The sequence below is a fragment of the Dermacentor variabilis genome, chromosome 11, assembly GCF_050947875.1.
Source record: "Dermacentor variabilis isolate Ectoservices chromosome 11, ASM5094787v1, whole genome shotgun sequence".
Taxonomy (NCBI): domain Eukaryota; kingdom Metazoa; phylum Arthropoda; class Arachnida; order Ixodida; family Ixodidae; genus Dermacentor; species Dermacentor variabilis.
The window spans coordinates 41,115,913-41,132,537 of NC_134578.1; the positions used below are offsets into that span (position 1 = coordinate 41,115,913).

General features: G+C 45.2%; 1 protein-coding gene across 2 annotated transcripts in view; it reads right to left on the bottom strand.

The window, feature by feature from the left end:
• The window catches only part of LOC142564367 (uncharacterized), a 47,946-nt gene that overhangs the window by 11,953 nt on the left and 19,368 nt on the right, over nt 1-16,625 (bottom strand). For both annotated transcript variants that reach the window (XM_075675351.1, XM_075675352.1), the window contains exons 8-12: nt 12,871-13,800; nt 9,731-10,675; nt 5,885-6,838; nt 4,312-5,247; nt 99-1,031 (exon numbers count right to left, since the gene is read on the bottom strand). In XM_075675351.1, coding sequence (XP_075531466.1) covers nt 99-1,031; nt 4,312-5,247; nt 5,885-6,838; nt 9,731-10,675; nt 12,871-13,800 — 4,698 coding nt within the window. The remainder of the gene's footprint in view (nt 1-98; nt 1,032-4,311; nt 5,248-5,884; nt 6,839-9,730; nt 10,676-12,870; nt 13,801-16,625) is intronic.

The window sequence follows — 16,625 nt, forward strand, 5'->3', positions numbered from 1 at the left end:
TCACGCCAACAACGCCAAAAAATTTTCTGAGCTGCCAGCATGCGAATGTCAGTCGTGACAACACATGGTTTGGTTCTTTACAAATGCAGCCCACTTACCGATAGGGAGAGTCTTGAACTCGATAGTGGTGTTGCCTGCACAGTGCTGCCGCTGTGTTCCGACGAGGCACGTAGCGACGTCCGCAGAATAGTTCGTGTTCGGCTCCAAGCCGCCGAATGTCAGCTCCGTCAGATTGGTTGTCCTTTCCATCTCCGGCTTCGATGACGCGCTGAAGATACTGACGTAGTAGAGAATTTCGTAGTCATTAAATCCCGCCGGTTCACGCCAGTGGAGTGTCACGCGGGTAGCGTTGACGTCGGCGCGAAGCGTGTGTCGTAGCTCAGGCACAGGAGGCGCTGGAGTGTCGAAATATTGAGCAGCTGGTTCTCCTTCGTCAGTCGTGTTGTCACTTCGACTCACTATAGCTCTTACTTCAACTCGGTAATCAGTGAGGCCGCTTATTCCGGTGAAGACTGCTTTCTCTACGCCTGCGGATATTTCTTTTCGTTCGCAGTTCGGATATTCGTGATCTGGGTTTACGACATTTACCAAGCACAGTTTCACAGCATACTGGCGCACGGGCGAGTCCTCAAGGCGCACTGGAATGCCCTCCCACGTGACAATCACCTCAGATGAGTTAGTTTTGTATTCGACGTGTAGACCCTTGGGTTTCACGTAAGGGTCTGGCTGCGTACTCGCCGATACCTGCTCAGAGTCGGTTCTGTCCATCTCATTGTCTTGGTATATTCTAGAGACGTTTACGTGGTAGGTGCTGTTTGGTTCTAAATTATCGATGACGAACCTCGTCGAGTTTGCCGGCAAAGACTCGTTATGCACTGACGCTTCTTCGGGGAATGTTTCCTCCTCCTTCCACCAAGTAAGCAGATAGCTGTCGAAGGGTGTTGCATTTGTCAACGGCAAGGGCCATGTGATGACAAGAGCAGAACTGTTGATGGCTTTGATGTGCAGGTGAATTGGTTCCTTGGGGACATCTGAAATGAATAATAATGTGTTCAGAGAACAACAAAAATGATTCGACAACGTTAGTGGTAAGTACTGCAAGCTAATATAGATAATAAAGTGCTATAAGCTTAGTGGAAAGCCCTCCCACCTAAATTCTAGTTGAAAGTACAGGTAACATAGTTCACTCTTACATTCTCCTACAACTTGGATAGCGCGGTGCAGCAGTCCACTGCAGTCCACAGACCCTTCAGTGGTCCTCAACAGATATTCGATGAGCCCATGGGGATGGCAAGTTTTGGTAACACTGACAAGCTGAGTTATTCCAAGCAAGAAGTAAATCTTGCGGCGAGGCATTGGCTATAGGTTGTATTATCAGTTGCGGCTCCATTTCCATCGGTACTAAAGATGTGTATTTGGTGATATGAAACATTGTAAGTTTCATTGCGAAAGCAATTACGTGAATACTCTAGGCGAAATTGCTGCCGTCACCGTGAGCGTTATGTTTTGCATATCTTCAGATATACGAATACTATATCTTTATATATGCCGTATATACATGGCAGTAGCTGTACTATTCTACCGCCGAAGATGTTCAGGACACCCCCTAGGCTCTTGACCACGGACCGATAATTTTTCAGGAGGCGAAACAGCACTCGCTGCGGCGTCCCAATGAAGTCACGGTGGAGGCCACAGCGCCCATAAGCCCTCTGTCGGTTTAAGTTAACTCGCGGAGAACTACAGGATGCCACAGCGCGGTCACCGTAGAGGCTCCCCAGTTCAAGGCAACCTGGGACCATCCGCCGCTTCAAAATTTTAGAAGTAATTTCGAAATTTTGAACCAGACACAATCAAGTCTGCGGACCGGTGACTAAAGCGGGCGACGGCATGATGCCCCATCTCACCTTGCTCACCGTCACATGTAGCGCGCATCCTGGTATCTTGACCCACTTACGTCTGCGTCTTAGCATCCTTGACGTGTTTCACGTTGCATTGAATTGATTTTCCTTTTTTATATTTCGCGAGCTGAAGACAAATAGCCGGGACCGCCCGGAAATATTGACGGCACAACGTTTAGCCGCAAAAGAGGCCATTTCGGTTGTCTAGAAGGACTTTGTCATCGTTCAATGTCACTCCGAGAAATCCATCTCGCGAACTTAGTCGCGACGCGTCAGCTCTCAATCTTTCCTCGGGATTGCACTAGCCCACACTTGCAACTGTACCTTGCTAAGAACCCTCAGGTTAATTGCTGTTTCTTCGAAGGTTATGTAGCCCCTGCAGCAGTTAAGCACGAGGCATTTTCGCCACGTTCTCAAATGGCAAGGATGGCAAATAAACGTGGAAGGCGCGCGAGCATGTCTGAGAAACTGGCGCCGCCGGCTGAATGCGGAAGCCATCGAGAACAGAGAAACAGAAACCCTGCAAACCACGAACAAAATCACGACAGTTTCTTTATCGGAGCAAATTACACCCTAATTGACCCTCACGTTGCTTCACAAGGTCACCAACAAACGAATGCGTACGCGCACGTGCACCGAATGTGAACGTGTGCATTGGTGGGGCGAGAAGATGTCGTCTGCTCAGGAGTACTGTTGTTAGCTCGTTTTAGAGACAACGCGGCGTCTAACTTGAGCAGTATTAAGCAATTACTGTTACTAAATATCTGTCACTTCTGTTTCTTTAATGACTGAAACCTCGGAAGATTAACAACATATAGGACAATATCGTAATTTTTGTGCGTCGGCTACATAGGATAGCATGTAATAGATGGGAACGTGCTTGCCGCGTCATGTGTCGTGCGGCAACCAAAACGGCATTTCCTTCTCGCCAAACCGTAATGCTATCGCTAGCTATCGCGCCACCGGCAGACGCTTTCGCAGCCGGATTGCCCTCCCAAAATACTTCTTCCTTCGCGTTCTTTACAAAATTAGTCCTCTGAATTTTTTGAGAACTGCTGCTCAAAATAACCTGATTGTACATTTTAGTTATAGCGAATGCTTCTTACCTTTAATCTTCTCAAGGTGTTAAGATGTGCAACAAGTTAGAGCTTACAATTTGAATGTGATGTAATTTCAATGACACCGCTCACTAAAGGCACCGCAGTGGCACCTCGGCGATGGCATCATGCCATACACGGCATGGTCAAGGTTTTAAGGGTGCCAGAAGTTTTAACGCGCCCACGCACACTCGCACCTGCGTATATTAGGACACTGTCCAAGCAGTTCAAGCATGGCGCTCACCCTTGCTGTCACTGTCACTGCTTCGTCCTTCAGACGAAACTGTCCACTTTTTTACCCTCGCGACTATAAAGTGAGGGTTACTACTATGCTTGTAATAAGTTAGGGTGTATACACGGAGCCATTGTTCGACTAGGAGCGATTTAAATCGTATGCATCGTCTAAACGTTTTTAAGCTAACGTATCAGTGAAACAGAAGGCAATGTGTCATGGCGTTTAATGTCATCACGCAACAGGTCGCTAATTAGGTACTCCATAGAGATGGGGATTAAATCACGATGCGTGAGCGTGTATGCGTTTAACGGGACCGAAATTTGGCTGCCGAAGGCGGGTGCTCGGAAGCTGAACTCCTTAGCCACTGAGCGATCTGACGTCTCCCAACGTAAGAGAAATTACTAATCAAACGTAAATAAGGGGTAAAGGAATGGATTGAATATTTGGCTTGGATGCATAACTAGCCCAAGGCAGTGTAAATTTGTGTACACTCGCAGATAATCTAGTTATAAAGCAGACAGCAAGCTGGGTGATCACGAGAACTTGCAGCATAATTCTAAAACTTCCTAGCCAAGGCTGAATACAAGCCCTGCTTTCATTGTGTCATCGTGAACAGATTGCCTTGAAAAAAATATTATTAAAGAAACAAGAAAAGGCCTAGATTTCAGTCAGAGAACTGAGTGAATATATATGCAAGGCAGTCAGGGGAGGTGAAAGTATTCCTGCCCTTACGATTCCTTCATGTAACGGCAGGATACGAAAGCTTGTAGAGCATTAGATGCTCGACAACATTATGTATATATATATATATATATATATATATATATATATATATATATATATATATATATATATATATATATATATATATATATATATATATATATATATATATATATATATAAATGTGGGAATAACGTTGGCTACAAGACTATAAGACGCTATAAATATGGAACGGGTTCATTTTTTAACTTGGAATGATCTTCAAACACATTTGATGTATCCAACGGTGACTTTGAGCTGTGGAAATGAAGAAAGAAATTGTATAGAGATTCATAATAAAGCAAATATTGTAACTCACCTTTCGAAGCAGTCTTGAATAAAGTGGTACTGGAATTTCCACACTTCCTTCGAGACCCACTCACGAGGCATGCGGTGATGGAAACAGTGTACTCTGTAGATGTCTCAAGGTTGTCGAGGGTCGTTTCTGAAGTGTTCAGTTCTCCTTTAAAGAGAGTGAGTCGAGAGGCTTCTTCTGTCAGCACAACTTCGTAAACCACATCATAATCTGTAAGTACCGGAGGGCACGTCCAGGATATGTTGACAGATGTTCCTTCAAATGCTTTTGACAAAACTGGACTTTCAATTGCTGGTATTGGCGGCGGACTTGTCTCTGCAACAATCCTCCCTATGTTTCCTTTGATCACCCGGCCGTTGCTGGTCACATACGCCGTTATCTCGACCACATACTCACTGAAGCTTCTGAGTCCCGAGACCTCAATTAGGAGGGACGACTCAGATGTATTGAACGTTTGACAGCCGCCTGTTCTTTTCAGAATTTCTTCACGAGGACAGACTGACACGATGTATCCTTCAATTGAAGGGCCAGAGGAGATGTTCGGTGCGTTCCAGTTGACTATGAGTGAAGATGTGTTGCCAGAGGAGCTGGATTGGTAGGCCACTTCCGTCGGTTTTGGCAGCGGCTCTGGGTCAGTGACGGCTTCGCTCCTAGCGACAACTGTTTCCCATTGTGAGGTTCCGTCGGTAAAAACTTTTGCAACCTCGATATTGTAATCTTCGAAAGAATCCAGATCAGTGATGACGAAGCTGGTTGTGTTAATGGGTAGAATCACTGTGTTCCTTTTTCCAGGCCGTGTGTCATTCGAAAAGCGTTCGGGCGTTGACCAAGAAATCCTAACTCCGTCCAGAGAAGTTTCCATTTGCGCGTCATGGCTCAGAATTACTGCAACGGCCGAACTGTTGACCGTCTCAATCTTCACTAGCTGCTTGTCCTGCACTATAAAGGCAAAAGAAAAGAAATGAAACAAAAAAATTACAGAGAAGGCTGCAGATTCTGACGTCTGTCCCATATAGACGAACAATCACCCTACTCGAAATGAAATATATTCAAGCCCTTTTGACGCACTCAAATTGGCCGTAATTGTTTGGTCCAAAAAGTATGACGAGAAATTGGAGGACTAGAAATGTCGCCTTGGTAGTGCCCAAATAACTGCCTTAGAAACACAAGCCACACCAGCTAAAATTTAAAATATGAACAACTGATTGACGTAGTTGTTCGGCGGATACCCGCAGAATTGTTACTAATGAACTGATAGTCCTTAGCAAATGAATAGGGCAGCCGTAAACCCTGCTTGTATATGCGTGCACTTGGAGAGGTGATTATCAAGTAATGTCCAGAATCCTCCAAGATTATGAGGCTTTATTGCATTTCAGGGAAATAAAGCAACGGTTATCAGTCATTCCCGTCTGTCATAGAGATCAATAAATTTAAAAGAACCATCTAAGGAATTCACGACAGACAACTATTTGGGCTTTCTGGAGCTCCTGTTGTAGCAGGAAAATACGAATTTAATTCTTTTCCGTATCCACAGTCTGTACCCCGATGTGTGACCTGCTTATAATTTTTTACTTACCAACGGCAGATGGCTGGACGCTAGCTGCATTTGGTTTTCCACAGTGCTTCACACCACCTCTTACAATGCATGCCTCCACGTGGATTGTATACTCCTCTTCCTTGAGTTGAGGGAAAATTACTTCTGTGGTGGTGACCTCTTTTTCAAAAACTTGGTCGCCTGTGCTTTTCCGAATAGCCTTGACTGTGTAAACAGCGCTCCATCTTGAAGCCGATAGGTCAACTCCCGTCCATGATACCCGCAAACTATCTTTTGCAACCACTTCAAATTTGAGGCCTTCAACCTTGAGCTGGGGCGTCGGATCTGTGGTGACGAACGTTTCTTTTGGGCTTCCGATGATCACAACACCTTGGTGTGTAGTGTAGGCGCTTACGAACACTGTGTACGCTTCAAACTTGTTCAAGCCTTCAAGCACTGCGACGAAAGTTGTGGCTGTCGTGTTGTGCCTCTTGCAAACAACACCATGCTGCGACTTGCTGGATGTGACAATGGGACATAAGTCGACATAGTAACCTTCTATTGAAGGCCCTTTCAGGTGGATAGGTGGTTGCCAGGCTATGTTTACGCGCGTCAAGTTGTCAAGGCCACCGGAAATATCGAAGTTCACTCTGACAGGTGGCGCAAATGGTTTTGGTGCTGTTTTACTTCTTGAAATGAGAGATACGTTCTTGATCATGGTGCCTTCTACGTAGAAAACGACTATTTCGACATCGTAGTTCATGTAGGCTTCGAGGCCGCTGATGATAAATGTACTTTCGTTCCAGTTTGCAACATGAATTCCGGTGTGCCCATTCTCAGCGGACGCAGATGTATCGTTTGCGATGGAAGGCCACCACAAAATGCGGTATTCAGTGACGTCCACTCTATGGGAAAGCTCTGGCATTTGCCATGTAACCTTCAGAGCCGTGGAGTTCACAGCAACGACAGTGAAGTCTGTTGGACGTGGCGTGACATCTGAAACAACAAAATTTTGTAGCAGTTACAATTTTTTTTTTTTTTTTTTTTTTTTTTTTTTTCAATGATGCTCATAATTATTTACTTCGATGGGGGCGAAATGCGAAAACACCCGTGTGCTTAGATTTAGGTGCACGTTAAAGAACCCCAGGTGGTCAAAATTTCCGGAGTCCTCCACTACGGCGTGCCTCATAATCAGGAAGTGGTTTTGGCACGTAAAACCCGAAATATTATTATAATTATTTAGGCACTAGAACGTGTAAAGCCTCCACTTGTGGGAGTGGACGTGTTATGCAGTTGCTTAGGCGGTTTGCGTGAAACAACGATTACAATTGAGTGATCAGTGTGACAACTTCCTCGAGTTTCAGAGGGCCAAGCCAACAGCAGTAGCAGTGTTAACCGGACTGGTGACTGAACTTTTCTCCCAGTGACTTACTCAAAAACTGAAGTAGCTTTTTTCGAGCTCTTGTTCTGCGATTAGTAACTATAGCTTAACTTTTTACTGACAAGGAGCACAACAAGAAACCATCTGTGTATTATTTATTTCTGATGTCTTTGTTCGCGAACAATTAGCTTATATGTGCTGATGATTTGAGACTTTAACTGATCCGGCGCCTACAAATTTGGTTGAGTCCAGCGCAAAATTTCAGGAACACAGGCCGTGGGAGTTCGATGAGAACAGTGGTCTGCTGCTGGACACGGAGTCACGGTTCCATGTGCCGACCACTAGGATCGCATTATTTGACAATGTACCAAAAACCGATTTATTATTGAAGTTAAAGTGCAGGTTAATAAGTGCCACGTGAGCAAAATTATTTATTTGTTTTTACTGGGGTGTCTACCAGGCTAAAGCGTTCATCTTGTACATTAGACTCGATCACTTCATTGCTTCCTAATTTTGCTTTACAAAACTAACTCAAGAAAATTGTCACCAGAAGCTCGGAGACCAAGCTTTGCTTATTGAAGTATAAAGGTCAATCTCGGCTTTGCCATGGTGACAGTTTCTTTGAGTGATTAAAGTTTCGTTCTGGGAAACCTGTCGCCCAACAGTCGATAGAGTACGTAACAGCACTCGCACTCGGAATTCGAGATTGTTCCTTCTTTCCTCCTTTATTGTTTCCTCGCCCTTTTTACCTGCTTTTATAACCCTAGAACTGAATAGCGATTCTTGATACTTTGTTGTTAACCTCCGTGTTATATTATTACTTTCTGTCCCTATTTGCCTCATTAAAAGCTGCATATAAACTCCTTATTACTACCATAAAATAACTTTATCTATTGCAGTTTGTGTGGACAATTTGTACCAAGTAAGAAAAAGCAATTTTAAAAGAGATAATATTAAGGGGGGACTCTCGCAATTTTTCTCACGCCCACACCAGTATGTTCGAAATTTATATTGCGCAATCTTCAGCAACTGTTGTCATGTCCAACCAAGCGCAATGACGAATGTTTTGTGTAGATTTTCACAAAAATAATTTTAAATTTATCAGTGAAGAGCAGAGACACTGGCCCTTCAAATAGTGATTTATGCTTGCAGCCTTCAAATAGCCGCTCACGATATCGAAGCCCGAATATCTGCACGAGTGACGATGTTTTACCTATGGGTTTTCAAAAAACGTTTGCGTAACTTTTTTTCCAATGGGGGCTTATCTTTAAGCCACGTACTCCTTTAAACATTTAGCCAGCAGCGCGATATTCAGAAAACAATCCTTTCTTTTCACTGAGAGCTCGGCATCGCACTAAAGTTTAGACTTAGTTGCAGCTGAAAACTTGAGGTGGTCGCAACAGGCTCTCTCATTTCGGGTGCTTGCCTGTTAAACCGTCACAATCGCTGTCACTGAAAACCACTGGCAGCAGCGTGAGCTGAAGATGTCGAACGTGCCTGGCCCGTATTACATCCGGTATAGTGCATATAAAAATGAACTTTCTAATAGTGAAATGTTCTGTGTGAAGAAAGGATCAAGTATATATAAAGAAAGGAAAGAAACACTGCCCGGGGGGAAACGGCCACCGGGTTTTCCTTTTACAAGTAAACGCGTCAATTTCGCGGCATGGGCGGGGTGAATGTGCAGCAGCTGCTTCTAAGCATTACTGATTTGATTGGCGTTGACGGAAGTTATGTTCAGGTTCTTTTGTCTGCAAGACTGCTCTCCCGAAAACATTCTGTTATCAGCGTTCCGTTTATAAACACACCGTAAAAGAGAACCGCGACAAGATATACTTCGTGAGAGCCGCTTAACAAGTGTCACTGCACTCAAATTCTTAGTTGATGCGCAAGTGAACTCTTTAGTTTGTTCGGATAGTACATCCGTACAGGTTGTTTTGTCTTCTATTGGGACAAGAGAAAGAAAATTAAGGTTCACGGTAAAACAATTGCTATGGTTTATGACCAGTGTAATCTCCGGCACTGTCACCCTTAAACACAATGGCAAGAAATGAGGAAATGTGAAAGTTGATAATACCGCGTATTCCAGAAATTTAGATTCCATCTCAGAAGTGAAGCCCATTCGCTTTGCTAAAGCTCCACTGGAGAGATAATGTAATTGCACTATATTGGGCTGAGCAGAACGCCACATGCCATTACGATTAGAAATAAATACACTATGCAATATGGAAATGAAAAATCGCCATTCGTGATAGAGCAGCACTAAGCCATAGTATGGAAGTCCCTTTCCATTAGTTCCGGGTTTGATCCCCGAAAGAAGAACACATTTTTCTTCAACTGCCCAGCTTCTTTCTGAGAAATTTGCATGTTTCTCTCTTGACTTCGTGCCAGTCCGAGGTGCATGACGTTTTTTCGCGTTCATTCCTCATAAAACTTTTCTCAACTCGCGCATTTCTGGAGAACGGATTTGTGATAAATACTGTTTTTGTCACGTAAGGTAGACTAACCTTCCATCGGCGTCCGGAACCTCGCCTCGCTCACGTCGCCGCACTTGCGAACGTGACCCCTCACGTCGCAGGCCTTCACCCGCGCCGTGTAGTTGGTGCGAAGCTTCAGGCCTGTGAAAGTTGCTTGAAGGGAGCTCACGACGGCGCCTTCCGCTTCCTCTCCGGTTTCTGTTGAAATCAGCCTAACCTCGTACGTTGCGTTGCTGGATGCGTCATCGACTCCCACGCTCGACTTCCAGCTCACCACTGCGACACCATGGGACGAGCTGTTCACTTCGACGTCAGACACGACAAGAAGAAATCTGGCGTCAACAGTGACGCGCACTTCCGCAGCTTCACCTTTGACTACGGTGCTTCCGAACCTCGCGTACGTTCTGATCTGAACTACGTACTCAACGAACGGGTTAATATTGCCGGCCTTGAAGGTATAATCAGTGGTGACAGGGTTGGCCGTGAAGACGACCGAAGGCTTGCCTTCTTCGATGCGTTGGACGAATACTTCATACCTTTCCAGTTCCGCGCCTTTTCCCGATGAGTACGGCGGGTTCCACGTTATGTGAATGGCAAAATGTGTTGCGTTTATTTTGTCAATGGTAAAGTTAGCATCCTCCGGTTTAGAATATGTGTCAGGAGCGGTTGAAGCTTCAACTCGGGCTGCAGCGCCTTTCAAGGTGGAGTTATCTCCGTTAACTCGGCGTATTTCGATCACATAGGTGGCTGCCGATTTCAACTCGGTTATGATGTGCGAAAAAACAGCGCCTTCCAGAAAGACGGTTCTTTTATGTATTTGAGCTGAGTCGTCGCTCTCGTTCTGCGTAGCGTTGTTTAACCACCACGCAACGTCGTACCCCAGTAGCGGTCCATTGGGGTGTAAAGGTTCTTCCCACGATACGTGTATGGCAGTGCTGTTTGCACTAGTCCGGACCGTTGTTGGCTTGCTCGATCCTGCAACATAAGGAGCAAGAATAAATGGTAAAATAGGTTTTATACAGCTGGTAGTGTAATATAGCCTGTATTGAAAACTCAGCAGTTATTATGATGTTCGCGAAATCCTGAACTTCGGCTTCGTCATCGGCTTGCTTTATGCGAATATCTAAGCAATTCGTGCATTTCTTTTTTCAGTACATTCCCGCATTCACATAATGTGATATATTTAGACAAGTATTGAATCCAAGGTGCATATTAGCATATACTGCATGTATGATCTCAGATATGTAATGGTATTATGCGATCTTTTACAATATCATGCGATTTCTATTCATTGATAACCAACTTACTCTAATGAAAGATCTTATGTTGCAAAAACATAAAAATAGTTAACCAGCAGACATATATTCATAATACGTGCTACCATGTAATCTTGAGGCACACAATTATCATCAGTGTGCGTTTGCTCGCAAAAAAAGCAAAAGTTGGGCAATTCACATTCGAAAGCATTTGCTCACCTTTAAAATCAATGCTGACCACTGTGGTGTCTCGGGGAGCCTTGTATTATCTATTATTGGGAAAGTTAACATGCGCTGAAGATTGCTTGATTAAGTTTTGGCCGTCGTAACTACCAGGTTGCAATGCATGCAGCAGTTATGTCTTCCTGCACCTAAAGTGCCGGGTGGGATGTTACTTCACTATCTGCAACGATTCTTCAGCTGTTTTATGCACTGGGTGAAGACCAAACTCTCAGCAGCACTGGTTTCTTCTGCTGACAGGTTTCTTGCCATCCGTCAAAGTTTCGCCGTCTGATTATTTGGCATATAAGCGCGAGGGTTAGGGGAGGAGGGGAGGAAGCTTTTGGAATAATGAAAGCTGGAAGCGAATTCTAGCCCAGCTGATGCAAGGCATTGAAAATGTGCATCAAAGTCGCAGTAGGTACCAGAATTAGAATAAACAAATAATCTTGTGCTGCACTATGTATCGTTTCGTCTTGCATTTCATCATCATTCATACTTGGCTGCAGTAGAGAAACACAATACACCTAATGGTACAACAGTATGAAGTTTATTTTTCGGTTAAGGGTTTCGGGCCATGGGCTCATGAAGACGCATATGTAGCATGTATGAAAACATATAGATTTGAACATAGACATGGTATCTTCGTCTGCTTAGGCAGTGAATAGTGTTCTCTTGTATTTTTCTCTGTCCACTCGTATTAGTAGTGTTTAGGAGATGTTTCATTAGAGAAACACGCTTGCAATTTTTTGTAGTGACAGCGAAATGTCGCCCGAGACAATTAGACGTATCACACGTTTATGTAAGTCAAACAATTCTGAGAATTCGCCATTAGGTATGTTTTTGAACACAAACTTGCATACACTCCAATATATGCATCCTAACCACAGCCGGACATTAGAAGGTTCTGCGCTTGGCAGTGAGTGCAATTTTTCGCAGCTCCTTCATATCTACCTACGTCGCTATGCGGCTCGACAAGATATATCGCATTAACTAATGTTACAACATTCAGTGTTGAACTTCGTGTCACTTTACGACCAAGACTGCGTATCTCCTCCTGTCAATTGCTGTTGTGAACGCGCTCAACAAGAAATAATCTAGGCCATTATGTGCGAGGGCATACTACTGGCACGATCTGCTCATTATAATGCTGGAGAAAATCTACGCATATAATTTAGGTGCATCTACGCAACATTCACACAATGTGTATTTTTTCTCGCACAAAGCTCTATCTTTCTTCATTGGGCGATTTTAGTTGACTATACGTAGTATATTGTTGGTCTTTTGCTTTAACACAGGTCCGAAGCTATAAGGTAAAGCCGAGCAACCATCGACATTGTGGTTTCTTGGGAGCAAAATTTAATTAGGAGTTAAATCGCCTATAGCTCATTTCTGTTTACACGATATGCGTAGACACTTCTTTCAGAACGTTATTGCTGTTCTTTCGTCAAGAAATATTGATAAATCAGCGTTCCACTATTTCCTACGCAGTGGTTAATATGGGTTCGGGAAACAATGGCTATCAAATATTCCTAGCTATACTTCTTCGACTACAGAATAAAACGCAATAAGAACTAGACGGGAGTTCACGTGTTCTTCTATATATTCAAATGGTTCTAGATGCCTTCTGCCTTCTCTGTGATCCCCATTATTATGTGGCCAATGTAGTAGACGGCACACCAGTAGTCGACTGACCTGATGGCGACGTCCGAACGTCAGCAGCCCTGGCGGTTCCACACTGGCGCTTCGATCCCCGCGCCAAGCATGCTGAGACCTCAACGCTATAGCTTGTCCACGCTTGAAGCCCTGCGAACGCCGCGCTTGGATCGCTAACAAACACCTGGCTCACTTCGGCCCCGTTTACGCTCAATAGAGTGACATTGTACAGTATTGCTAGTTCATTGACTGAGGCCACAGGTCTCCACTCGACATATATGGATGTTGAGTTGACCGCTGTTGCGTTGATGTTCGTGACGACGGGTATCTTCGGAGCAGCCGTGCTCGCACTAGTGGTGGCGGATTCACCCACAACCACACGACCGTGGTTCAGTACGTAAGCGTTCACAGCGACGATGTAGTCCTCGAAGTTCGGCACTGCTTCTATCGCGTACGACCGTTGCTCCGCTGTCGTGTTGGCGTCCCAGCAGGTAGATGCGTTCTCCACGCGGCACACGTGGAGCTGATATCCTTCCACGGGCGGATTCACGGTGGCGTTCGGAGGAGACCAGCTGAAGGTAAGCTTGGACGCTGTGGCATTAATCTCCACCGCCACGACTGAGACGTCGGTGGGTGGCGGACATGGTTCGGGATCGGTGATACCTTCGGCGTGCGCCGCTGCCCCTTCCAACGTCGTGTTGCCGTCCACGTTCACTCTCGCGATTCGAACGGCATACGTGGTGTATGGGAGAAGGTTCGATATCCTCAGGGACGTCGCTTCGCCCGCGACAAAGGTACTCTGGCCAGCGGACAGGTCCTCCACGTCATGCGTTGAAGCGCCCTCACTCTTCCACCAGCTGACGTTGTAGCCCTTTATTGGCCCGTTCTTGTGACTTGGAGGCTGCCACGTGACTAAAAGAACTGTGCTGCTGATTGTTTTGACGGCCAGGCTTGTTGGCTCGCTTGGTTCTGCCGAAAAAGAAATGACAAAAATAGTGTATTCTTTAAGCAGTGTTAGATTCAATAACATCTTGTAAGTACATGTGGTTACCACTACTGCCCCACTCGACACGCTATATATGTATAAGGCATTTAGTAGGAAGAATAACTTATATGATAGCCCTTCACGGGCAAGGCATAAGGGGAGAGAACGCAAACAGTAGAATATAGAAGAATATGTATGCAAGAAAGATGGCGAAAAATATGACCGAACGTTCCATCATTGCTAAACTGTTTTTTTTTATATTCGATTTCTGCGTACTGAATATGCCTACAAGCGGCACCGTCAACCTAGTGGCATCCTTCAAGTAAATATGGTGCAGTACAGAAGAAGCATCCGGGTGCGTCTTTTGTTGGTGTTTATTGTCCTACGAATACTCAATATTTTTTAATAACCTTTAGGACACATAAAAGTGATTACTGACAATAAATACACACAAAATCGTACTCCTATAGCCTCATCTATTTCAAGTGTATTAAGTACGTATAGCTTAAAATAATGAATTATGGGTACACAAATCAAGTTCTCGCTTTCCCAGTGTTAGAAATACTAATAGCGATGTATATATACTCCATGATTATAAAAAATAAAATTATGGGGCTTTACGAGCCAAAACCACTTTGTGATTATGAGGCACGTCGTAGTGGAGGACACCGGAAATTTTGACCACCTGGGGTTCTTTAACGTGCACCTAAATCTAAGAACACGGGTGTTTTCGCATTTCGCCCCCATCGAAATCCGGCCGCCGTGGCCGGGATTCGATCCCGTGACCTCGTGCTCAGCAGCCCAGCACCATAGCCACTGATCAACCACGGCGGGCACTTCATGACTATAGACCACTGAACACAAGAGCGTCCCTATACCTGCTTCATGAATCCCGCTTCAATCATCATGGCGCGTTAATGAGAAGGAGATTGAGAGACAGTCCCTAAGATTTTCATTGTTATTCCTGTTTTAATGTAGCGTTTTCTTGTTATTTTGTTGTTGATTTTCATGGCCAAGTTTATGTTCATGGGACACAACCTCGTTTCTTTACTCTTCCAACCCGCCGTGGTTGCTCAGTGGCTATGGTGTTGGGCTGCTGAGCACGAGGTCGCGGGATCGAATCCCGGCCACGGCGGCCGCATTTAGATGGGGGCGAAATGCGAAAACACCCGTGTGCTTAGATTTATGTGCACGTTACAGAACCCCAGGTGGTCAAAATTTCCGGAGTCCTCCACTACGGCGTGCCTCATAATCAGAAAGTGGTTTTGGCACGTAAAACCCCAAATATTATTATATTACTCTTCCAGCCTTTTTGTCCGCCACTGTGTCTGATTTTACCACTCACTTATTAACACAATTTTCTTCTCCTTTCTACGAGGGCGCGTGCTTACATGCACCTGCCGTAAGCACTGAAGACTGCTTAGGTGTGGGAGTGCGAAAGCATTATACCGTTTGCAGATCTCGGAACGTCAGAAACGCGCTCAGTTTATACACCCATGAAGTGGTACCATCTTCTCCCGGTTGGTTGCGCCGTCATGTGCCTTTTTAGGCACGCACTAGGCGTATCTTTAGGGAGGCATAACCGTGGAGCCGCCGGGGAGTCGGAGAAGTGTAATCGTCTCACAACCGGGAGGCCCGAGTACGATCGCAGCCCACACCGAGATGTACCGAATTTTCCTTTCAAGGCCGGTAATGTACTCGCTGTTCCATCGGCCAAATTTTGGTACCACATTTCGGTCAGGCCGATTACGACGGATTTTCGCTCAGTGGGGCATATAATTTTTTCGCACAAAAGCGAGCCGAATGTGCTTGCAGGGCTACGATTAGGCGGCTGTGCTTACGTGCACGCAAGGTGGTCGGCCTCAACCAGCGCCTAGTCGAGCTGAACCAGCCCGTCTACACAGGCTACGTTCACCCTCCCCAACCTAGTTGAACTGTCGCGCATGTAAGAACAGACAAGTTGGATCTGTGGTTCAAGTAGAAACGAATAACCGGAAGCGCTGTCTGGTCTGCGTTATCGGCGCGCAACTTTTCACGAAAGCTTTTACACGCCAGGTACGAGTTCACGTGCTCCTAAGTCCGGCTGTCGGAGTTCAGATCTTGTCTCCGATCCGCTCTCGTCGGATTCATGGAAACGTAGCTTGCAAGAGGTATGCGCTCCTCAACGGCCTTGCATATCTAAAGACCAGAAATTTCTGCACGTGCAGGCCATTTTTTTGTCGATGACTGCGGGGACGGGCGCATGAACTAGCGTGACAGCACTCAGTCTGTTCTTACCGCATGCTCTCCACCAGTGCTCACTCGACATAAGTTAACATATTCAAACCCGCAGTTATAGCATGGGATGCACCGACATTTGGTAATTACCCACTTGGAAAACACAACAAGAAATTTCAGCCTGTCGTATTCTTGGACGCTGTTTCTGTAGTTCTGTTGTTTGTTGTTCTGTTGTCTGTAGTGTGACGACCTGTAGTCAAAAGTTCTGTAGTTCTTGGTCAATATTTAATTAAAAATTGAGAGAGACCTATTTAAGGCTATGCAAATTTGTTAGTACAGAAAAGAAAATATAAAAGTAAAAACAAAAAACGAAAAACTTGGCCCGCCGGGGATCCCAATTCGGACCTGAGGATCCCGAGCCCATGACGTTATCACCGCACCACACCGAACATGTATCTCAGGGTACATTTTGGCTAAGTCAACAGTAAGAATCTCTGTCCGCGTTGATGTTTACATTTGTATTTTAAGCGCGAAGATGCGCTTTCACTCCATCGCGTCAACTGCCGCATCTCTAGAAGAGAAAGAGTGTTGT